The following is a 25157-nucleotide window of genomic DNA, read 5'->3' on the forward strand; positions in this document are numbered from 1 at the left end:
AGCGAGCCAGTCAGCTAACGTTAGCTAGCTAGCTAACAGTACACTTTAACTTGAATGAAAATTACTTTCTGTCAAAATGTGTAATATCTGAAAATGTAGCTAGATAGACTCTCTTACCTGTATACATCATGGATGGATGCTTCTCCCTGTCACAGATGCTATGGTTGCTCTTAGTTTGATGATGTAATCCAGAGACAGGTGTTTTCTCCATCTCCTTAGCTATCATACTCTAATTCCACTGAATTCAAAACTCTGTCCTCAAGAAAGTGGAGAGCAACACTTGCAGTTCTACTACGCAATATGTACTTTTTTAAAAGCCATGTTAGACAGGATGACCTAGACATACTGATCATTTCAAATAGACAGAATCTCGCTACATGGCAGACCAATCTGAACTCATCTCTCGTTATGTCCAGCCCACTCATTATCTCAGCTAATCATGGCTATCGGGAAGGTTGCTGACCTTTTCTGTGGCTAAACCAAGTAGGTTCGTAATTTAACAATTGCATTTGTATTTACAGATGGTATACACGTTTGTTATTAATGCGCATGAAAGTTCACATGTTACAGATTGCATTTCTGCCAAAAAACACATTTTGATAAAACAAAAATGTGTACTTTCAAATGGCTCTCCTGTGAAGTAGTGACCCGCGACATACACCTAGTTTCCAGAAACGAGTCACATATCTAGTAAAGCCAAAGTTCCAAAAGCTGGGCCTAAAATAGTGCAATAGAGATCATACAAAACGTTTTGTACTGATTCCTATGTTGAAGATACAAAAAATATTTGTTGGTTTGTTGAGGAGCATTCAGATGCTGCACGTGACGCATAAAAAAATGGTTTCTTCCAGTTATTCATAAGCATGCACCTATCAAGAAACTGTTTGAACTGTTAAGGCCTAGTGGACTGATAAGGAAATTATAAGCTGTTTGGTTTGGAGTAGGGATGGGCAACAATCTCATAAAGGCACTCAGATCAATTTCCCAAAAAACCAAACCTCCCTCAAAACCCGCCCGGTAATTCGACCACGATCACAAGTTTAGATAGCTGCCCACTAAACTAATTTAGCAATCTAAAAAATGACATGGGCTAATTGACTGACTGTCAGTGACTGACGTAACAAGAGAAAAACTGCACAACCAAATTTCGAAATTGCACCCTGTGTATTCTACTATTCTAACTTGCAACAGTTATTGTTGTCCATCAATAATTAGAAACCACCTTGTACTGACAACTTTAGATGGAAAGCTATTGATATTGCCACTCATATTTGTTATAGTTTTTGTCTGGAGATTTTTCTAATCCTTAGACCTGGAGGGAAAATTCCGTTACCTGGTAAAGCACCCTTTACTGGTTCTAAACAGCAGCCCAATCAGCTTGCTGTCGACTCTTAAACTTTTTGGGAAGAAAAATTGTTTGTCCAGATAATTAGTTTACAGAGAAATATAACTAAGAACAGACTCTCAGCATGCTTAAAGATAAGGGCACTCAACATGTACTTTACTTACACAAATGACAAAGAAATTACTAATAATAAGATTGTGGGAGCTAGTATTTTAGTACTTGACACCGGTCTCGGGTCCGATCTGGAGACCACATATTGAGTGTCTCTGTCTTGTCTAGATGTTGGTGTTGGATACATTTGTACTCTGTCTTGACTTGGTGTCGGACATTGAGGACTGGTAATTTCTTCTCGAGATCAGCCGAGACCAGCAGAGTAAAAAACTCATAATTATTAGCATCCATTCAGTCACTGCATAAAACCGCTTCGCCAGGCCAAAAATATACATTTCTTATTTGAAAGGAATATCTTTACAGCCTTGTCTATTATAGACATGTTTGCACAGTGGTGAACCTACACACCTTCAGTGTGTGACAGGTTCGTGATTCTGAAAGGACAGTAACCGTAATACCTGCTCACTCATGTAGGAGAGTGCACTTTTTGTAAAACATAAAGGGCCAGTGATGTAGTGGAGGGTATACACAGGTACAGTGCCTTGCGAAAGTATTCGGCCCCCTTGAACTTTGGACCTTTTGCCACATTTCAGGCTTCAAACATAAAGATATAAAACTGTATTTTTTTGTGAAGAATCAAGGTTGGATGGAGAGCATTTGTGAACAGCAGTTTTCAGTTCTTTCCACAGATTCTCGATTGGATTCAGGTCTGGACTTTGACTTGGCTATTCTAACACCTGAATATGTTTATTTTTGAACCATTCCATTGTAGATTTTGCTTTATGTTTTGGATCATTGTCTTGTTGGAAGACAAATCTCCGTCCCAGTCTCAGGTCTTTTGCAGACTCCATCAGGTTTTCTTCCAGAATGGTCCTGTATTTGGCTCCATCCATCTTCCCATCAATTTTAACCATCTTCCCTGTCCCTGCTGAAGAAAAGCAGGCCCAAACCATGATGCTGCCACCACCATGTTTGACAGTGGGGATGGTGTGTTCAGCTGTGTTGCTTTTACGCCAAACATAACGTTTTGCATTGTTGCCAAAAAGTTCAATTTTGGTTTCATCTGACCAGAGCACCTTCTTCCACATGTTTGGTGTGTCTCCCAGGTGGCTTGTGGCAAACTTTAAACAACACTTTTTATGGATATCTTTAAGAAATGGCTTTCTTCTTGCCACTCTTCCATAAAGGCCAGATTTGTGCAATATACGGCTGACTGATTGTTGTCCTATGGACAGAGTCTCCCACCTCAGCTGTAGATCTCTGCAGTTCATCCAGAGTGATCATGGGCCTCTTGGCTGCATCTCTGATCAGTCTTCTCCTTGTATGAGCTGAAAGTTTAGAGGGACGGCCAGGTCTTGGTAGATTTGCAGTGGTCTGATACTCCTTCCATTTCAATATTATTGCTTGCACAGTGCTCCTTGGGATGTTTAAAGCTTGGGAAATCTTTTTGTATCCAAATCCGGCTTTAAACTTCTTCACAACAGTATCTCGGACCTGCCTGGTGTGTTCCTTGTTCTTCATGATGCTCTCTGCGCTTTTAACGGACCTCTGAGACTATCACAGCGCAGGTGCATTTATACAGAGACTTGATTACACACAGGTGGATTGTATTTATCATCATTAGTCATTTAGGTCAACATTGGATCATTCAGAGATCCTCACTGAACTTCTGGAGAGAGTTTGCTGCACTGAAAGTAAAGGGGCTGAATAATTTTGCACGCCCAATTTTTCAGTTTTTGATTTGTTAAAAAAGTTTGAAATATCCAATAAATGTCGTTCCACTTCATGATTGTGTCCCACTTGTTGTTGATTCTTCACAAAAAAATACAGTTTTATATATTTATGTTTGAAGCCTGAAATGTGGAAAAAGGTCCAAAGTTCAAGGGGGCCGAATACTTTCGCAAGGCACTGTACTACATCCAGTTTGCTGAGTAGAGTGTCGGGGGCTATTTTGTAAATTACATCGCCGAAGTCAAGGGTCGGTATGATAGTCAGTTCTACGAGAGTATGTTTGGCGGCATGAGTGAATGAGGCTTTGTTGAAAAATAGGAAGCCGATTCTAGATTTCATTTTGGATTGGAGATGCTTAATGAGATGCTTAGAGTCTGGAAGGAGAGTTTACAGTCTAACCAGACACCTATCTATTTGTAGTTGTCCACATATTCTAGGTCAGAACCAACCAGAGTAGTGATGCTAGTTGGGCGGGCGAGTGCGGGCAGCAATTGGTTGAAGAGCATGCGCTTAGTTTTACTAACATTTAAAAGCAGTCAAAGCCGTCCGACCTGGGTATAGGGGCGAAAGACTAATCGAACCATCTAGTAGCTGGTTCCCTCCGAAGTTTCCCTCAGGATAGCTGGCGCTCAAAGTCTCGCAGTTTTATCTGGTAAAGCAAATGATTAGAGGTCTTGGGGCCGAAACGATCTCAACCTATTCTTAAACTTTAAACGGGTAAGAAGCCCGGCTCGCTGGCTTGAGGCCGGGCGTGGAATGCGAGCCCAAGGGTGTGTCGGCCTCTCAGCTGAGGAATGGAAGGCTGGTGCACTTCCCAAACCTGGAGAAAATGTTGCAAAACATAGGAAACAAAGATGCTTTTCTCCCACAAGAATTATGTGCCCACCTGGAGAAATTTTTCAGGAGTTAAATGACAGAGGACGTTGTTGCATTTATCTCAAACCCTTTCCTCCCCATTGAGATTGGGGAGGTGTCCGCCAAATTCCAGCAAGTATTTGCTTTACCAATCGGAGTTGACATGGAGATAATTGAATTGCAAAATTACATCGAGTTGAAAGCAAGATCACGAGACAGTGACTTTTGGGGTCTTGTAAACACTGAAAAGTTTCCCCTCCTTTCATCCTGTGCACTTAAGGTGAAGGCCTACTTTGGATCAACATATCTCTGTGAGATGGCCTTTTCACAGATTAAAATAATCAAGTCAAATAACAGGTCTTGTCTAACTAATAGACATCTCACAGACAGTGTCAGACTTGTTGTGTCAAACTATGAGCCAGACTAGAGAGCACTTGCTTATAGTGTGCACATTGAATGTGTGTGTATGGTGAGGGGGATCTCATCCACAGCCATCAGAGTGAGTAAGTATTGCCAGTTTGAAATCTGTTGTAGGCTATATTGTAGGCAATATTGTTTACAAAAGGATGTGATCTGTGTTGTATGTTGTTAAAACATTGAAAGTGAAACAGTACTGTACATGATTGGCTTAGGCCTGTAATTGACTGATTATTGAGGTAATGAAGAACTGTGATTTGTGTGAAAATATCTTTCAACAATTGAATGATGTGACTGTTGTCATAATGTTTTGAATGCTAGTTGCACTTACTTGAGTATTGTCATTTTGAAGTGTCTTGAAATATGATGTTTAAAAAGGGAAGGTGACACCGTAGTGTACATGATTGGCTTAGGCCTGTAATTGACTGATTATTGAGGTTATATATGAATGGTGAATGAGTAATAAGCCTGTGGAAATATTGAAAAATGTAATATGATGGTTAGAAAATGTTGAATTATAGTTGTACTTACTTCTGATTATACTATTTGTATAATTAAATGAATACTTTGCTTGTGACTGACAGGTAACAAAATGAAGAATGTCAAAGTGGAACTCCAATGTGGCCTTGTTATTTTGTCATTTTTTGCAAGTGGTAGATCTTGGTTTACATTTGGACTTGGGATGTGATCTTAGGCTTGAAACGGTTGGTGACCACTGACCTAAAGTTTAAAGTGCAACTGACAGCATTTTAAGTACTTTGCAGATATGAAACAAACAGACAATCATAATATCAGTAAAACATATCAAATTCCCAGTTTATGCTACAAAATCAACTTGATAAGGTTTTAAAAATAGGTTATATTTGACTCAATGTTCCACGACGTACACTAATGCATTGCTGAAAAAATAGGTGGATGCAGTTCAATGCATGATTCATATATTTCACCAATACTGTAGAAAAGCCCCATGGAGTTGGTTGGATCGTCCTTCAATTCATGTCCACTTGCTCAGCTGGGCCAGGGACTCTTTAATAATTAGGTCAGGTGGAAATGTCAGACAGATCTCAACTCACTAAAAGGAGGAAATCGCCCGACCTTCTGATCCAGACATTCTGTGCATCCATGAATCAACGTGAATCCACCGAATCTGTTACCTTTCATCTGAACTATCTGTTGCGATAGGGATAGAGGGCCATCAGTTATTGTTTATAGTTATTACCTCGGAGTGCAGCTGGGAGCGCACGCTTCAAACCTATTGTGTAATGTAAATACACAATGATTACGGCCCTACAGATCATCACAGGCCAATTATGCCATCGATACATGGTTAATATGTAATGAAATTACATGTACATATGTAGAATAACCTGAAAGGATGAAAAATGAAACGTCATTATTGTTTGCTGAACTGATCAATTCTGATACCAAACTGATGGAAATTATAGATTGAATAACCGATAACTGATTGAATTATTTGTATTATTATTCTCATGATTATGATGAATGAGCTTAAATGACTCAATGACGATTCATATTGACTTCTTATTGAACTGAATTGCTAAATTATGTTAATAATGAGAATGATTGTTGTGATTTAACCTTTGTGATAATGAATTTAATTGGATACATGTTATTCTGTTTCCTTTGTTATGCAGCACAGACAAACTGCCCAGTAAATATACCACTTTGTGGTTAAAGGAATTCCTGCCTCAGTCTCATCCATTCCTCTGTCACCTGACCCATGACCTCATGTTCACCTTCACTGTCAGTCATCCTACCTGTCCAGCTACCCACACAGATTCCAATAATATTTCAAATACATTTCTTGGTAGTTGGCCTGGTACATTGTTACAAACTGCCTATTGATAAGAGGACAGCTGACCTCCAATGGAGGATAATACATGGAGCTATAGCCACCAACATGCATCTGGTACACCTGGACCCTACTGTTGGGGAGCGGTGTCCATTCTGTGCTGAGTCTGAATCTCTGGCACATCTGTTTTTACTGTGTCCCAGGTTGGTCGGGATGATTGAACTGATCACTGATTGGTTCTCAACGTTGGGAGAGGTTTTCTCTTCCCAACTGTATATATTTGGGCCAAAGTACAGGTTCAGTCAAAAGGGTGTAGTTGTGTTGCTTAATTTTGTGTTAGGGGCAGCAACATTAGCGATATGGAAGACCCGAAAGAACAGTATTCGGGGACATGGGTCTGTGGATGTGGTGGGAATGCTGGAGGGAATGTTGGCGGCAAGACTAAGGGTTGAGTTTGCCTATTATAAACTTGTCAACAATATTGATCTGTTTTTGAGTACATGGGGTATTCAGAGGCTGTTGTGTTTAGTTACTGTGGAGGAGGAATTGGAGTTGTGTTTTTAATTGATGTGTAACTGGTTTTGTATGAGCATTTATTGTGTGGTGGGCCCCCAGACCCAATAAAGATTATTTAAATCTTTCTCTCTCTTCTTCCTCCCACCTCCCACCATTGACTCCATATTGAGCCAATCCATGGTGGCTTTGTCCTTGGGTGGTACCTAGGTAAAGCAATGCTGACTTTATTGACAGCGGAGGTTTTCTCCCTGGATGTGTTTATGTCCTATCATCATTATCTCTGATAGGCCTCTGAGAGCTACATAATGGGAAATCATTTCCCCCTGTTGTTTCCTTCCCCCCTTCCTTATCTTCCTTCTTCCAGAACGCCTGTTGGGGCATCAAGGTGAAACACATGGAGGATGAGTGGTGGTTGAATGGAGAGATGCCAGGGAGGAAGTTAGAGGGGTTATTGTAGGGGGAGGAGGGAAGATGGAGTTGGTAATTGGATTTTGTGCAAGTAGGAGTACAAGGACAGGTTGGGAGTCTGGTTGGGTGGAGGAATGGGGAGAGGGCAAGGACAGGTTACATGGAAGAGATGATGAGGAAGGGATCCTCTGCACGGAGCACAAAACAAGACAGAGAGAAGGGCTGAAGATTAACCAAATGTATCAATAAAAAAGGAAGTAGCCTAATTTATTAAATTACCACAAGGATGATACTGACCAGTGGCACACAGTGACATTGAAACACCAACCAACTCTAGCTGTAACTGCAAGCTTAGGTCCACTCTCCTTGCTTCCATTTTATTTTAACACAAGAGAAGAGTCTATCCTGGTCCCAGATCTATTAGTGCTGTCATGCCAACTCAGTGTGACATTGACCATGCTAAACAGATCTGGAACCAGGCTAAAGAGTCTTGCCACTCGTTCACTCAATCTCCAGCTCCCCTGACAGCTCATCCTCCTGTTTATCCCTGAGTCTTTGTGGAGAGGCTTTTGATAGCTCTAAATCTTTTGATTCCCTCTAAATCAAGCTCTGATTCCCTCTACATTGAAAAGAGAGCCTGTGTGGCATGTACTGTATACAGGAAGGCTTCAGTCAGACAGCTAGCGCTAGGATTGCAAAATTCTGGTAACTTTACCAACATTTCTAGGTTTTCCAGAAATCCTGGTTTGAGGATTCAGGATTTCCTGCTTGTTCCCTCCTAATTCCGTGAATCTTCCAACCAGGATTTCTGGAAAACCTGGGAATTTTGGTAAAGTTCCAAGAATTTTGCAACCCTACAAGCACGCTGACTGATTGATCTGACTAGCTGGCTGGAGGTCCTCTTAAGCAAGATAGTGCTTTGAAGATTGGCTAATAGTGTGGGTTAAATGGTTCAATATAAATTCAGAAAAAAATAAACGTCCCGGTCTTTCAAAGTTCATTCGTAAAAATCCAAATAACTTCACAGATCTTCATTGTGAAGGGTTTAAACACTGTTTCCCATGCATGTTCAATGACCCATAAACAATTAATGAACATGCACCTGTGGAACGGTTGTTAAGACACCAACAGCTTACAGATGGTAGGCAATTAAGGTCACAGTTATGAAAACTAAAGAGTCCTTTCTACTGACTCTGAAAAACACCAAAAGAAAGATGCCCAGGGTCCCTGCTCATCTGCGTGAACGTGCCTTAGGCATGCTGCAATGAGGCATGAGGACTGCAGATGTGACCAGGGCAATAAATTGCAATGTCCGTACTCTGAGACGCCTAAGACAGCGCTACATGGGTTGCTGATATGAAAGACAAACACCCTACACATCGTGCCAATAGAGTTAAACCACTTGGTGGGATTTGTAAAATGACTCATAGCCAACTAGCTCTCACAGTCTCATGCCAGAATTAAACCTTCATCTTCGTTTCTCAAACGTAAAATTTTAAAATGCTTAAAGTTAAGTTTGGGCATGAACTCAGAATTTTTATGGATAGGATTAAGTTTAGCCATTAACTCTGAAATCTTAAGGTAATGTTTGGTTTGGGCTTATCAAAAACAACTTCTTATCGCTGGATTTGAACTTAGCACCTTTGGAATCAGAGGCAGGTGCTTGCTCCCATCTGCCCTCCCCGTCGACAACCGAAACCTACTTGGTAACAGCACTCCCTGTTGCCCATAGGGGCCGGTTTCCACATCATCTCCCAATGTCCTCAGACATGGATGGACGTCGAATACTGACTTGTATCAAGGGTGATCTGGCTGCATATAGCGAGGATCGCTACAACATGTACCAATGATAGGCTAATCCCATGTAAATCATATAGCCATATATGCTATGCTTTCTACAAGCCAGCTGAGGATTCTTATAACAATAGAATATAAATACAATACAAAATTATTGTTGATTGGTTAGAACAGAAATGTATCTCCTACCTTTCCCAACACCCCAGATATACACACACTTTGAGAGGCACAGGGTCAGCAGCAGTGCAGCACCCCTGGATGGAGAGTAATTGTGGGGGGTAAGTGCTTTGCTCAGGGGCACAACGGCAGGAGATGGTACATGGGATCAGAGACTTGCAGCATCCCAGCTGCCATTTCAGTTCCATTCCCATCAACATTGCTCTAATCTGCAGCGGCATGTGAATCTAGCAAAACCTAGAAAACTCATCAAGAGGTTTGGATTTCTTGGCGTAGTGGCTAAAGGGTTGGTTTGACTGTCATTTGACCTGGGTTTGAGTCCCAATTGGGAGTACCCGGGAATTCATTGTTGGCATTTCTAGAACAGTGAGCAGACTGGTTTGAGATTTAGGACCCTAATACTTGCGTCATATTCCCACTAAAAGTTCAAAGAAAATGAGAGGGAACCTACATTAAAACTTTATGGATAATTTAACGTTTGGAGCCAACATGGAGAATGGTTAGCCAACACTGAGTACAGTGTCAATGACCGTGTGTTCACCAAAGTTAGATTGAGTTATATTCAAGCGCTGGAATTGTACAGCTTGATTAACAACCACCTCTCTCCGGATGACAAACAACTGGGAGAGCTATCCACGATAGCTGTGTGAGGGAGATTATAGTAGTAGAGGTGCTCTAATGTGTCAGGGAGACTTTAATTACCTATTATGGGATGTCAGTGTCCTGACTGATAATACAACGCCCACATGCAATTTGTCCAGTCTTGGGATAGATCTGTCTTTAGGCCTGTTTTATTGCAATGTAGATGGTGTGTGTGTGTGCTCATGTTAGACTTCTGTGATGCTCTTCTATGTGTGTGTGTATTGTTTGTGTTGGGGAAACAGGTAGGTATACCGTTGTACAGCATGAAATAGAGGGTGTTCATGCAGGCGACGTTGACTATTCAGGTTTTTACAGTGTTGTTTAGTCTCTGTTTGTCTGATTAGGGTGGGTACTAAGGTCTATTTAGATTTGTAGTATATCACTTACAGTGAGGGAAAAAAAGTATTTGATCCCCTGCTGATTTTGTACGTTTGCCCACTGACAAAGAAATTATCAGTCTTTAATTTTAATGGTAGGTTTATTTGAACAGTGAGAGACAGAATAATAATACAAAAATCCAGAAAAACACATCAACTGTTATAAATTGATATGCATTTTAATGAGGGAAATAAGTATTTGACCCCTTCACAATCAGAAAGGTTTCTGGCTCCCAGCTGTCTTTTATACGGGTAATGAGCTGAGATTAGGAGCACACTCTTAAAGGGAGTGCTCCTAATCTCAGCTTGTTACTTGTATAAAAGACACCTGTCCACAGAAGCAATCAATCAATCAATCAGATTCCAAACTCTCCACCATGGCCAAGACCAAAGAGCTCTCCAAGGATGTCAGGGACAAGACTGTAGACCGACACAAGGCTGGAATGGGCTACAAGACCATCGCCAAGCAGTTTGGTGAGAAGGTGACAACAGTTGGTGCGATTATTCACAAATGGAAGAGAAACAAAAGAACTGTCAATCTCCCTCAGCCTGGGGCTCCATGCAAGATCTCACCTCGTGGAGTTGCAATGATCATGAGAACGGTGAGGAATCAGCCCAGAACTACACGGGAGGATCTTGTCAATGATCTCAAGGCAGCTGGGACCATAGTCACCAAGAAAACAATTGGTAATACACTACTCCGTGAAGGACTGAAATCCTGCAGCGCCCACAAGGTCCCCCTGCTCAAGAAAGCACATATACATGCCCGTCTGAAGTTTGCCAATGAACATCAATGATTCAGAGGACAACTGGGTGAAAGTGTTGTTGTCAGATGAGACCAAAATGGAGCTCTTTGGCATCAACTCGCCGTGTTTGGAGGAGGAATGCTGCCTATGACCCCAAGAACACCATCCCCCCCGTCAAACATGGATGTGGAAACATTATGCTCTGGGGGTGTTTTTCTGCTAAGGGGACATGACAACTTCACCGCATCAAAGGGACGATGGACGGGGCCATGTACTGTCAAATCTTGGTTGAGAACCTTCTTCCCTCATCCAGGGCATTGAAAATGTGTGGTGGATGGGTATTCCAGTATGACAATGATCCAAAACACACAGCCAAGGCAACAAAGGGGTGGCTCAAGAAGAAGCACATTAAGGTCCTAGAGTGGCCTAGCCCGTCTCCAGACCTTAAATAAATATGTAGAGGGAGCTGAAGGTTCGAGTTGCCAAACGTTAGCCTCGAAACCTTAATGACTTGATTAAGGTTTCGAGGCTGACGTTTGGCAACTCGAACCCTCAGCTCCCTCCACATCTGCAAAGAGGAGTGGGACAAAATCCCTCCTGAGATGTGTGCAAACCTGGTGGCCAAAACCAAGAAACATCTGACCTCTGATTGCCAACAAGGGTTTTTGCCACCAAGTACTAAGTCATGTTTTGCAGAGGGGTCAAATACTTATTTCCCTCATTAAAATGCTAATACATTTATAACATTTTTGACAAGCTTTTTTCTTGATTTTTTTGTTGTTATTCTGTCTCTCACTGTTCAAATAAACCTACCATTAAAATTATAGACTGATCATTTCTTTGTTAGCGGGCAAACGTACAAAATCAGCAGGGGATCAAATACTTTTTTCCCCTCACTGTACAGATGCAGTAAAGATTGAAGGGTATTCTTACTTTTAAAACACATTTAACATTTTGTTCAGTCTAGGCTGTTATTTACCCATATAGCTTACAATAATAATCTGCTGTAAACAAAACAACCAATCACTCTCACAAATCTTTGACTTCAAATGCTGAAAATAAGATATTAAACTGTATGGGTATTACAATGTTATTTCCATTACAAAGTATTTTAACTATGCAATATAAAACCGACTATCATAATCCGACTATCATAATGCACCAAATAGATACATAAAAACATATGAGCTGTGCTACAACTCTGGTTTTATGAATGAAGCACGATCCAGCTAACACAGAACATTCCTGTAATGTTCCCTAAAAGTTGTCCTTTGGTTGAAGAAAAAAGGTTCCCTGACTGTTCTTGGAATGATAATGTGTTAGCTGGGAAAAGTTCTGACAGCAGAATGAATCCCCTTGAGGATTCACCCCAGCCAGAAATTATGTCATAGGAGGTTAAACGTCCATTTTGATGAGCCACTCTTCAAAGAGATTTGTCAGGCAGTCATGGCAGCCATTGTTGCTCCCTCTATCATTAGCCCAGGAAAAGATGAAAGCGCTTCCATGACACCCTGACATCCTGTCCTGTGGCAGTATCTCTCACCATCTCTTTGATCTCGGCAAAGATACATATTTGTTTAAAGTATCGAGACCAGCCTAGAGGAAGAGAGAGAGGGAGTGTGTGCGCACATGCGTGCTTGCGTTTGCATGGGCCTGTGTTTGTGTTTGAGTGTGTTTTGTGCATGTGCCGCACACATACAGTCAGACAGCTCTCAGCTGTAGCTTGGCAGACATCCTCACAGCAGCACAGTATGATGTCGTGTCGGGAAAAATGCTAACCAGGAATAGATGCTAAACGGATGATCAAGAAACGTCTCACTGCCTTTGAAAGTTCTCACATCCAAATGTCTCTTTAACCTCAAGATCACATCATCCAACACTGTGGCCACTCAATCCCAGTCGTAAAGGGATTCAACGTCTGCTGCTCTTCATATCTACTTACGCGGAGTATACAAAACATTTCGATCACCTGACAGACTGATCTGGTGAATCCAGGTGAAAGCTAAGATCCCTTATTGATATCACTTGTTAAATCCACTTCAATCAGTGTAGATGAAGAGTAGGAGAGAGGTTAAAGAAGGAATTTAAGCCTTTGCGGGAGTGTAAAGTACTTAAGTAACAATACTTGAAAGTACTACTTAAGTCGTTTTTTGGAGTATCTGCACTGTACTTTACTATTTATATTTTTAACAACTTTTACTTCACTACATTCCAAAATAAAATATTGTCCTTTTTACTCCATACATTTTCCCTCACAATCCAAAGTATTCTTAACATTTCGAATGCTTAGCAAGATAGGAAAATTGTGAAATTTTCACACTTATCAAGACAACACGTTGTCATCCCGACTGCCTATGGTCTGGCAGACTCACTAAACACAAATGCATCTTTTGTAAATAGTATCGGAGTGTTGGAGTATGCCCCTGGCTATCCATACATTTTAAAAACAAGAAAATGGTGTCTGCGTCGCTAAATATAAGGAATTTGAAATGATTTATACTTTTAATTATACTTTTGATACTTAAGTATATTTTAACAATTACATTTACTTTTGATACTTAAGTATATTTAAAACCGAATACTTTTACTCAAGTACTATTTTACTGGATAACTTTCAGTTTTACTTGAGTAACTTTCTATTAAAAGGTATCTATACTTTTACTCAAGTATGCCAATAGGATATTTTTTCCACCACTGAGCCTTGAGACAATTGAGACATGCATTGTGTATGTGTGCAGTTCAGAGGGTGAATGGGCAAGACAAAAGATTTAAGTGCCTTTGAATGGGGTATGCTAGTAGGTGCTATGCGCACAGGTTTGTGTCAAGAACTGCAACACTTCTGGATTTTGCACACTGAACAGTTTCCTGCGTGTATCAAGTATGGTCCACCACCCACATGACATCCAGCCAACTTGACACAACTGTGGGAAGCATTGGAGTCTCTCTCCCTGTGTCTTAAGGCCTGTTCAGAGATGAGCGAGAGGGACACAGCAGCTGTATGCTCGGTCTTCTCCCACACCAGGATTGTATTCAGTAGGAACGACTTGGGCTGAAAACGTGAGGTACCTAGCTGAATTGTCCAATAAGTGATGTTTGTTTTTGGTTTCCATTACAAAACATTTTGCTATTGGGCAAAATGTTTTATTACTGTGTGGACTAAATTCAAATTGCTTAAAAGTGCATCCTTCCCTAGCTCTTCCCTGAACAAGTCACTGTTTAGACATGGCTTTTGCCTGTTCACTCATTTCTAATCGGTGATTACTTTAGTAGTAGTGGAAGGTTTAATTGGTTTCTCGTACTCATGGACTGAATTTGCTTGGCTACTCCAGGCTCCTTGCTCCGGCCAAACGCAACACCATGCTCATGGATGTTAGTTTCTTCTCTGAATCTGGATCGGATTACCTCCCCGAACCTTCACTGAATGTGAATACATTCGCGGCCGTCTGATTGGTCCGGAAACTGATGGGTTGGGCCAGAATACACGTGGGTAAAGCGGTGGTTTGAAAATTCATCGTTGACTTTGATACTCTGATTGGTTAGAGACGATTCAATCACTGATTACTTTGTTTTGTACGATGCCCCTTGTCACCACAAACAACTTCAATGATAGCATTTGTGTGTGTCTGTGTGTGTGTGTGTGCACTAATCCATAGGATGTTTGATTAATGCCAAAGCTAAAACATAATTGGCTCATACTCAATGTATTGTACATTTGCTAACCATTTGCTTTCTCTTACTCTCTGTCTCCCTCCCTGTCCTTCGTCCCCTCTCTCCCTCCCAGCCACAGAGATTTGAAGCCAGAGAACCTGTTGTTAGATGAGAAGAACAACATCAGGGTAGCAGACTTTGGCATGGCCTCTCTACAGGTCGGCGACAGTCTGCTGGAGACCAGCTGTGGGTGAGTACAGAATAAAATGTTAGTACAGGAGTATAAGGACAGAGCATCACAGAAGTCAAACAATTGAAAACAAAAACTTCATTTTAAGTGATAAGTAGACATTGGTCTGAAGTCGAAAAGGAAAGGAAATTCATGAACACCACAGTGCCTACATCACCCATGCTCTACCAAGGTTTTCCAGCACACAGTTTTGACATACTATAGTACTTACGTATGTTGGTCTATTGTAGTTCAAACAATGTGTATGTTGCTTAGGACTCAAACCTTCTCAAACATTGTAACGGCTTTCGTAGGTGGAAGAAGGTGTGGACCAAAGCGCAGCGTGGTACGTGTTCATGATTTTAATAATGGAACACTGAAATACAAAACAACAACGTAAAAAAAAAAAACAGTCCTGTAAGGTGCAGAAAAACACTAAACAGAAAATGAAACACCCACAACCAAAATGGGGAAAACAGGCTACCTAAGTATGATTCTCAATCAGAGACAACGAACGACACCTGCCTCTGATTGAGAACCATACCAGGCCAAACACATAAACACAACATAGAAAAAAGAACATAGACTACCCACCCCAACTCACGCCCTGACCAAACTAACACAAAGACATAATAAAGGAACTATTGTCAGAACGTGACAAACATATTATACTCAATTGGGGCTACTCCCACAATATTGTGATTTGTACTGCATAGAAGTTAAAATATTGGATTCTTCACACAATAATCCCATTCCACTACTTTTAAGACAAGACCATCATGCTTGATTGAGTGAGTGGTTTTGTCTTGTAGTAATGTGGCTCTTCTCTGTATTTCCTTAAACTTTTTAAATTTAGCACTACATGTCCTTGAGAAGAAAATAAAAAAATACATATTTTTGGGGTCAGTAGGTGCCCAATATAATACCAGGTTGTGGTGTGTTGGACACAGTCGCTCATACATTACCAGTCAAAAGTTTGGACACACCTACTCATTCAAGGATTGTTCTTTATTTGTATTATTGTCTACATTGTAGAATAATAGTTCATAGTTTTGATGTCTTCCCTAACACATATGGAATCACCAAAAAAAGTGTTACACAAATCAAAATATATTTTACATTTTAGATTCTTCAAAGTAGCCAACCTTTGCCTTGATGACAGCTTTGCACACTTTTGGCATTTTCTCAACCAGCTTCATGAGGTACTCACCTGGAATGCATTTCAATTAACAGGTGTGCCTTGTTAAACGGTAATTTGTGGAATTTCTTTCCTTCTTAATGCGTTTGAGCCAATTAGTTGTGTTGTGACAAGGTAGGAGTGATAACCTATTTGGTAAAATACCAAATCCATATTATTGCAAGAACAGCTCAAAAAGCAAAGAGAAACGACAGTCCATCATTGTTAAGACATGAAGGTCAGTCAAATCGGAAAATGTCAAACTTTGAATGTTTCTTCAAATGCAGTTGCAAAAACCACGAAGCGTTATGATGAAACTCGCTCTCATGAGGACCACCGCCACAGGAAAGGAAGATCCAGAGTTACCTCTGCTGCAGAGGATAAGTTCATTAGAATTACCAGCGTCAGATTGCAGCCCAAATAAATGTTTCACAAAGTTCAAGATACAGACACATCTCAACATCAACTGTTCAGAGGAGACTGCGTGAATCAGGCCTTTGTGGTTGAAATTCTGCAAAGAAATCACTACAAATTTTTGTGACGAATTATACCAATCAATCCAAACTGTGCAGTGGCCAATTAATGAATGGACAGAGACATCTCTTACAAAACAACAAAAAGTTGAATGACATTCGGAGATTGTCATGCCATGATATTGAAGTTCCCAAAGTCGGTATACTTTATTTATCATTTTGTGTGGTTGGCACAGAACCCTGTTGGTGGAAAATCCATTGCATATATTTTATATAACTGTAAACATGCTATAAAAATGTTGAACATCTGATATCCCCCTAGCTGATCATTGTCTGCAGCTAGCTCTGATTGTAATGTAATGAAACAAGCAGGGAGAGTGAGCTCGTCTGTGGGTGTCGGCGAACCCTTAACCTTCTGGCCCGTAGCCCTGCGTGGCATCGACTGTGCCGCGAAAGTATCCGCGTTTATAAACCCAATAAATGTGCCTAATCATAGTCACATAATCTGCCATAGTGTATTGTTGATTTCGGGCCAGATAGCACTGCATTTTGCTTTGTATTTGTGATCCCAATAGGTAAGACAGTTGTGTTTTTACAATGCTGTAATGTGTTGGTCCCGTGTAAGATGCCCCCGTGTTTTTTTGTTTGTTCATTTGCGTTGTTTGTAACTTATTTTTTAAACTTATTTTGTACATCAATCAATCAAAAAATATCTATAGAGCCCTTCTTACATCATCTGATGTCACAAAGTGCTGTACAGAAACCCAGCCTAAAACCCCAAACAGTAAGCAATGGAGGTGTAGAAGCACGGTGGCCAGGTAAAACTCCATAGAAAGGCCGGAACCTAGGAAGAAACCTAGAGAGGAACCAGGCTATGACGGGTGCCAGTCCTCTTCTGGCTGTGCCGGGTGGAGATTATAACAGAACATGTTCAAGATGTTCAAATGTTCATAGATGACCAGCAGGGTCAAATAATAATAATCACAGTGGTTGTAGAGGGTGCAACAGGTCAGCACCTCAGGAGTAAATGTCAGTTGGCTTTTCATAGCCGATCATTCGGAGTATTTCTACCGCTCATGCTGTCACTAGAGAGTTGAAAACAGCAGGTCTGGGACAAGGTACCGCGTCCGGTGAACAGGTCAGCCACAGACAGAACAATTGAAACTGGAGCAGCAGTATGACCAGGTGGACTGGGGACAGCAATGAGTCATTAGGCCAGGTAGTCCTGAGGATTTATCCTAGGTCTCAGGTCCTCCAAGAGAAATAAAGAGAGAGAGAATACGAGAGAGCATACTTAAATTCATACAGGACACCGGATAAAACAGGAGAAATACTCCAGGTATAACAGACTGACCATAGCCCCCCGACACAAACTATTGCAGCATAATTACAGGAGGCTGAGACAGGAGGGGCCGGAGACACTGTAGCCCCGTCCGACGATAGGGCCAAACAGCCAGGATATAACCCCACCCACTTTGCCAAAGCACAGCCCACACCACTAGAGGAATATATTTTACCACCAACTTACTATCCTGAGACAAGGCCAAGTATAGCCCACGAAGATCTCCCCCACGGCACAAACCCAAGGGGGGCGCCAACCCGGACAGGAAGATCACATTAGTGACTTAACCCACTCAAGTGACGAACCCCTCCTAGGGACGGCATTGGAAGAGCACCAGTAAGCCAGTTACTCAGCCCCTGTAATAGGGTTTGAGGCAGAGAATCCCAGTGGAGAGAGGGGAACCGGCCAGGCAGAGACAGCAAGGGCGGTTCATTTCTCCAGTGCCTTTCCGTTCACCTTCACACTTCTGGGCCAGACTACACTCAATCATAGGACCTACTGAGGAGATGAGTCTTCAATGAGACTTAAGGGTTGAGACCGAGTCTGTATCTCTCACATGGATAGGCAGACCATTCCATAAAAATGGAGCTCTATAGGAGAAAGCTCTGCCTCCAGCCGTTTGCTTAGAAATTCTAGGGACAGTAAGGATGCCTGCATCTTGTGACCATAGCGTACATGTAGGTATATACGGCAGGACCAAATCAAAAAGATGGGTAGGAAAAAGCTCATGTAATGCTTTGTAGGTTAGCAGTAAAACCTTGAAATCAACACTAGCCTTAACAGGAAACCAGTGTAGAGAGGCTAGCACTGGGATAATATGATCACATTTCTTGGTTCTAGTCAAGATTCTAGCAGCCGTGTTTAGCACTAACTGAAGTTTCTTTAGTGCTTTATCCGGGTAGCCGGAAGGTAGAGCATTGCAGTAGTCTCACCTAGAAGTGGCAAAAGCATGGATTAATTTTTCTGCGTCATTTTTGGACAAAAAGCTTCTGAATTTTGCAATGTTACGTATATGGAAAAAAGCTGTCCTTGGAACAGTCTTGTTATGTTCGTCAAAAGAGAGATTAGGGTCCAGAGTAATGCCGAGGTCCTTCACAGTTTTATTTGAGACGAATATACAACCATCAAGATCAATTGTCAAATTTAACAGAAGATCTCTTTGTTTCTTGGGACCTAGAACTAGCATCTCTGTTTTGTCTAAGTTTAAAAGTAGAAAGTTTGCCACCATCCACTTCCTTATGTCACAGGCTTCCAGAGATGGCAATTTTGGGGCTTCACCATGTTTCATCGGAAAGTATAGCGGTGTGTCGCCCGCATAACAGTGAAAGTTAACATTATGTTTCCGGTTGACATCACCAAGAGGTAAAATATATAGTGAAAACAATAGTGGTCCTAAAACGTAGCCTTGAGGAACACCGAAATGTACAGTTGATTTGTTAGAGGACAAACCATTCACAGAGACAAACTGATATCTTTCCGACAGATAAGATCTAAACCAGGCCAGAACTTGTCCGTGTAGAACAATTTGGGTTTCCAAATTGATGAGTGACACCGGTGGAGCATTCCCACAGCATTTCCTTCCAGAAGCCATGAGAGAATTGTCCGGCTGTGGGGACTGTGCGAGTGGATTTATACTACTATCTGTACTTATTTGTGGCACAGATGCTGTTTCATCCATTCCTACACTTAAATTACCCTTGCCTAATGATGGCATCTGAAGCTGGGCTTGCAACATAGCTATCCTTGCCATAAGGCAACCGTTCTCATGTATATTATGAGTACAGCGACTGCAATTAGAAGAAATAATGTTAATGTTACTTCTTATCTTCGGCTGGTGGAGGTCCTGATGAACCACATCCAGATTATGCTTCCGGGGTGAAAGAGTTGAATGAAAGAAGTAGAGCGAGGGGAAAAAATTTAAATATAAAACGTAATTAAAAAGTAAAAACCGTGAAGTTGGCAGGTAGAAAAGTAAGGTTAGCAATAAACCGCACAGCAACACATAAACAAGTTGTGACCGGAAATGAGGTCAAGCCCTTACATAATGTTGCCTCTACCATTTCTTATGCCTGAAAAACCTTCTGGACATCAGGACTGCGATTATTCACCACGGACTAGCAGAATCTGTGGCGACAGGGTAGCCTAGTGGTTAGAGCGATGGACTAGTAACCGAAAGGTTGCAAATCCCTGAGCTGACAAGGTACAAATCTGTCGTTCTGCCCCTGAATAGGTAGTTAACCCACTGTTCCTAGGCAGTCATTGAAAATAAGAATTAGTTCTTAACTTACTTGCCTAGTTAAAACCTCTTGCGACTCTAGGGGCAGTATTTTCATATTTGGAAAAAAACGTTCCCGTTTTAAACGGGATATTTTGTCAGGACAAGATGCTAGAATATGCATATAATTGACAGCTTAGGATAGAAAACACTCTAACGTTTCCAAAACTGTAAAGATATTGTCTGTGAGTATAACAGAACTGATGTTGCAGGCGAAAGCCTGAGAAAGATCCAATCCGGAAGTGCCCCAGGTTTTGAAAGCGCTGCGTTCCAATGAGTCCCTATTGAGCTGTGAATGAGCTATCAACCAGATTACGCTTTCTACGAATTCCCGAAGGTGTCTACAGCATTGTGACGTAGTTTTACGCATTTATGTTGAAGAATAGCCGTAAGTGGCTACATTGCGCAAGTGGTCACCTGATGGCTCCCAGGGTGACTCTCGCGTAAAATACAGAGGTAGCCATTACTCCAATCAGTCCTACTGAAAAACGAATTGTCCCGATGGATATATTTTCAAATAGATATTTGAAAAACACCTTGTCGATATTATGGAGCTAATTTGGAATATTTTTCGCCGTTTTCGTGACTGCAATTTCCAGGCGATTTCTCAGCCAAACGTGAAGAACAAACGAAGCTATTTTGTCTACAAAAATATTATTTTTGGAAAAAAGGAACATTTGCTATCTAACTGGGAGTCTCGTGAGTGAAAACATCTGAAGCTAATGAAAGGTAAGCGATTTAAATTGATTGCTTTTCTGATTTCCGTGACCAAGTTACCTGCTGCTATCTGGACAAAATGCTATGCTAGGCTATCGATAAACTTACACAAATGCTTGTCTAGCTTTGGCTGTAAAGCATATTTTGAAAATCTGAGATGACAGGGTGATTAAAAAGGGGCTAAGCTGTGTCTCAATATATTTCATTCGTGATTTTCATGAATAGGAATACTTTCTAGGGATATTTATGTCCATTGCGTTATGCTAATTAGTGTCAGGCAAGTATTACGCTCCCGCATGCAAATAAAGGTAAAAAACATTTTTACTTCCTTTTACGCCTCTGACGAGCCCGACGTGAAGGATATACCGCTTCCTCGGAAACAGTCCCTGATCCCTGTGATCTGCGTGAAGAGGAGGCAGAGAAACAGGATCCGAAGGGGGTGCTGCCTTCTGAGAATTCGTAGGCGGTCGAATAAACCCCCACTTCCCTCCATTCTGCTAGCAAACGTAATCCTTGGAGAATAAAATTGAGTTGCGCGGAAGAATAAACTACCAACGGGACATTAACAAGCAGACCACCATAGTGCCCGTGCCCAAGAACACAAAGGTAATCTACCTAAATGACTACCCACCCATAGCTCTCACGTCTGTAGTCATGAAGTGCTTTGAAAGCCTGGTCATGGCTCACATCAATACCATCATCCCAGAAACCCTAGACCCACTCCAATTTGCATACTGCCCCAAAAGATCCACAGATGATGCAATCTCTATTCCACTCCACACAGCCCTTTCCCACCTGGACAAAAAGAACACCTACTGTATGTGAGAATGCTATTCATTGACTATAGCTCAGCGTTTACCACCATAGTTACCACCATAGTGCCCTCAAGCTCATCAGTAAGCTTAGGACCCTGGGTCTAAACACCTCCCTCTGCAAATGGATTCTGGACTTCCTGACGGGCCGCCCCCAGGTGGTAAGGGTAGGTAATAACACATCTGCCACGCTGACCCTCAACACAGTTGCACCTCAGGGGTGCGTGCTCAGCCCCCTCCAGTACTCTCTGTTCACTCATGACTGCACGGCCAGGCACGACTCCAAGACTATCATTGTGGTAGGCCTGATCACCGACAATGACGAGACTATAGGGAGGAGGTCAGAAACCTGGCCCTGTGGTGCCAGGACAACAACCTCTCCCTCAACATGATCAAGTCAAAGGACATGATTGTGGACAACAGGAAAAAGAGGGCCAATCACGCCCCATTCTCATCGACGGGGCTGCAGTGGAACAGGTTGACCAACAAACTAACATGGTTCAAGCACACCAAGTCAGTCTTGAAGATGGCACGACAAAACCTATTCCCTCTCAGGAGACTGAAAAGATTTGTCTTGGTTCCTCAGATCCTCAGAAGGTTCTACAACTGCACCATCGAGAGCATCTGGTTGCATCACTGCCTGGTATGGCAATTGTTTGGCCTCCGACCACAAGCCACTACAGAGGGTAGTGCGAAGGGGTTCTGGAGGGATTCTGGTGCACTAGAACAGCACTGCCTCGACTCCTACTTCGGAGGCATCTTTGATCTTCATCTACTTCGACAATGAAGGGGAGTGAATGGATCGGGATGTGCTAGCACGGGAGCAGTGGTGAAGCGTGCCTTCAGTGTCTCGAATGCCCTCTCCACCTCCGCCATCCAACAAAGCCACTGGGGACCTCCTGTCAGCAAAGATGTAAGAGTCGTGAGCACCGTGCTGAAGCCCCGGATGAAACTCTGGAAATAGTTGGCGAACTCCAGGATTCACTGGACTACTTTCGCGGAGTTGGGGATGGGCCATGACCTGACTACGCTGATGCATTGCTCTGTCATCTCCACTCCCGCTGTGGATATTAGGTAGTCCAAAAAGGACTGCTAGAAAACAAACATTTAATCTTGTTTAACATATAGATTGTGCTCCAACAGTCTTCCCAGCACAGCGCTGACTAATGAGACATGCTGGGCGCGGTCAGCAGAAGAAACCAAAATGTCATCTACATAAACCACTATGCCCCATCCCAACATGTCCTGAAACACTTTGCTAATAAAGGCCTGAAAGACTGAAGGAGGATTAGTCAGGCCAAAAGGCATTATGAGATACTCGCCATGCCCCTTGGTCGTGGAAAAGGACGTTACCTGCACGAATGTGCACCAGATTGTAGGCACTCCACAAGTCCAGTTTCGTGAAGTACTGCTCCCCGTGAATTTGTTTGATGGTGGTTGGGATGAGGGGTAAAGGATAGCTGAACTTAACGGTGGCTTTATTCAGTGTTCGATAATCAATGCAGGGGCACCCATCTTCCTTCTAAACAAAACAGAAGTTCAAGGAGGCTGGTGACGTATTGACATGCAAGGTATTTATGAGATGTATTGACATGTTGAATGCACCGAGCTGTCTGTTTGAACTACTGGTGCACAGGTCGGACACCCAAGCATACCCCACAAGACATTCCGCAAGAGGTCTCTTCACAGTCCCCAAGTCCAGAACAGACTATGGAAGGTGCACAGTACTAAATAGAGCCATGACTACATGGAACTCTATTCCACAAGTAACTCATGCAAGCAGTAACATTTCATAAAAGAAACTGATAAAAATACACCTTATGGAACAGCGGGGACTGTGAAGCAACACAAACATAGGTGCATACACACACACGCACGATAGCATACGCACTATACACGCACTTACACATGGATTTTGTACTATTTATATGTGGCAGCGGCGGAGTATGGGCCTGAAGGGCACACAGTCTGAATGTATTGTAGTTTTTTTTTTATTGTATAAACTGCGATAATTTTGCTGGACCCCAGGAAGAGTAGCTGCTGCCTTGGCGGTCCTAGATCCCTGGCGTAGTCGGAGTAGGTGCTCACCCCTCTTTCGACCCTCCACAACATGATCAAACACAGAGCGGAAAAGAGGGTGAAGCACTCGCAGGACTCGACCTCGGGTCCGCCCGTTTCCCAGACTGCAGCACCCCAATCCAGAGCCCGTCCGGTCAGTGCAGAGATGACGTTGGCGACCCTGTCTCTCCCGGAGACAGCCTCTGTGTTGCGAGCGAGGTACAGGTCGTATTGCAGAAGGAATCGCTTGCATCTCGCTGGTGCGCCATCAAAGCTCCAACGGACAAGGGACAATAAACGACAAGGACAATGGGGAACAGAGGGCACATATATACACATACTAATCGGGGAATGGGAACCAGATGTGCGTAGTGAGACAAGACAGTTATCTAGTTAACAAGAAGTTTATCTTTCATTTGGTGTGTTGCACTTGTTCATGTGTGAAAGTTAAATATTTCAAAAAAATATTTTTGAATTTCGCGCGCTGCCTTTTCAGGGGAATGTTGTCGAGGGGAACCCCTAGCCATAAGAAGATTTATAACATCTTAGGGATAGGGGGCAGTATTTGAAAGTTCTGATGCCCAAAGCTAGGATATGCATATAATTGGTAGCATTGGCTAGAAAACACTCTGAAGTTTCTAAAACTGTTAAAAAAGTATAACAGAACTGATATGGCAGGCAAACACCTGAGGAAAATTCATTTTTGAGGTGACCACCCATTGAAATGCCTGTCTATGGGAAAATCTAAGGAAATCCTCCCAGATTGCAGTTCCTATGGCTTCCACTAGATGTCAAGTCTATATAAAGTGTTTCAGGCTTATTTTTTGAAAAAGTAGCTAGAATTTGTAGTTTTTCAAGGTGGCTCGCATTTTGACTGTAGTGTTGTGGCTCGCATGGAAAGGGCATGCACTTCGTTATTCATCTTTGGTATCTAACACACTATTCTCCGTCTTCAATTTGATTGTTTATTTACACATTAGGGTACCTGAGGATTGATTAGAAACGTTGTTTGACTTGTTTGGACGAAGTTTATTGGTAACTTTTGGGATTTCTTTGTATGCATTTTGAACGAGTGGAACAGGTGGATTACTGAATCAAGCGCGCCAACTAAACTGACTTTTGTGGGAAAAAGGACTTTATCGAACAAAACAACCATTTATTATGTAGCTGGGACCCTTGTGATTGCAAACAGAGGAAGATGGTGATTTATTATTTATTTTATTGCTATTTCTGACCTTTGTGATACCTCTGCTGGTATGGAAAATGTTTTTAATGTTTTGTATGCGGGCGCTGTCCTCAGATAATCGCATGGTATGCTTTCGCCGTAAAGCCTTTTTGAAATCTGACAAAGTGGTTGGATTAACAAGAAGTTAAACTTTTAAATTATGTATGACACTTGTTTTTTCATGAATGTTTAATATTATGATTTTTGTATTTTGAATTTCGTGCACTGCAATTTCACCGGATGTTGTCGAGGTGGGTTGCTAGCGG

General features: G+C 42.0%; 1 protein-coding gene across 1 annotated transcript in view; it reads left to right on the forward strand.

The window, feature by feature from the left end:
- Positions 1-25157, forward strand: part of LOC139367884 (BR serine/threonine kinase 2a) — a 497374-nt gene that overhangs the window by 363994 nt on the left and 108223 nt on the right. Inside the window, exon 5 of the mRNA XM_071106247.1 lies at positions 14717-14833. Within this exon, the coding sequence (XP_070962348.1) occupies positions 14717-14833 (117 nt within the window). The remainder of the gene's footprint in view (positions 1-14716; positions 14834-25157) is intronic.

This window comes from Oncorhynchus clarkii, chromosome 2, assembly GCF_045791955.1.
Source record: "Oncorhynchus clarkii lewisi isolate Uvic-CL-2024 chromosome 2, UVic_Ocla_1.0, whole genome shotgun sequence".
NCBI lineage: Eukaryota > Metazoa > Chordata > Actinopteri > Salmoniformes > Salmonidae > Oncorhynchus > Oncorhynchus clarkii.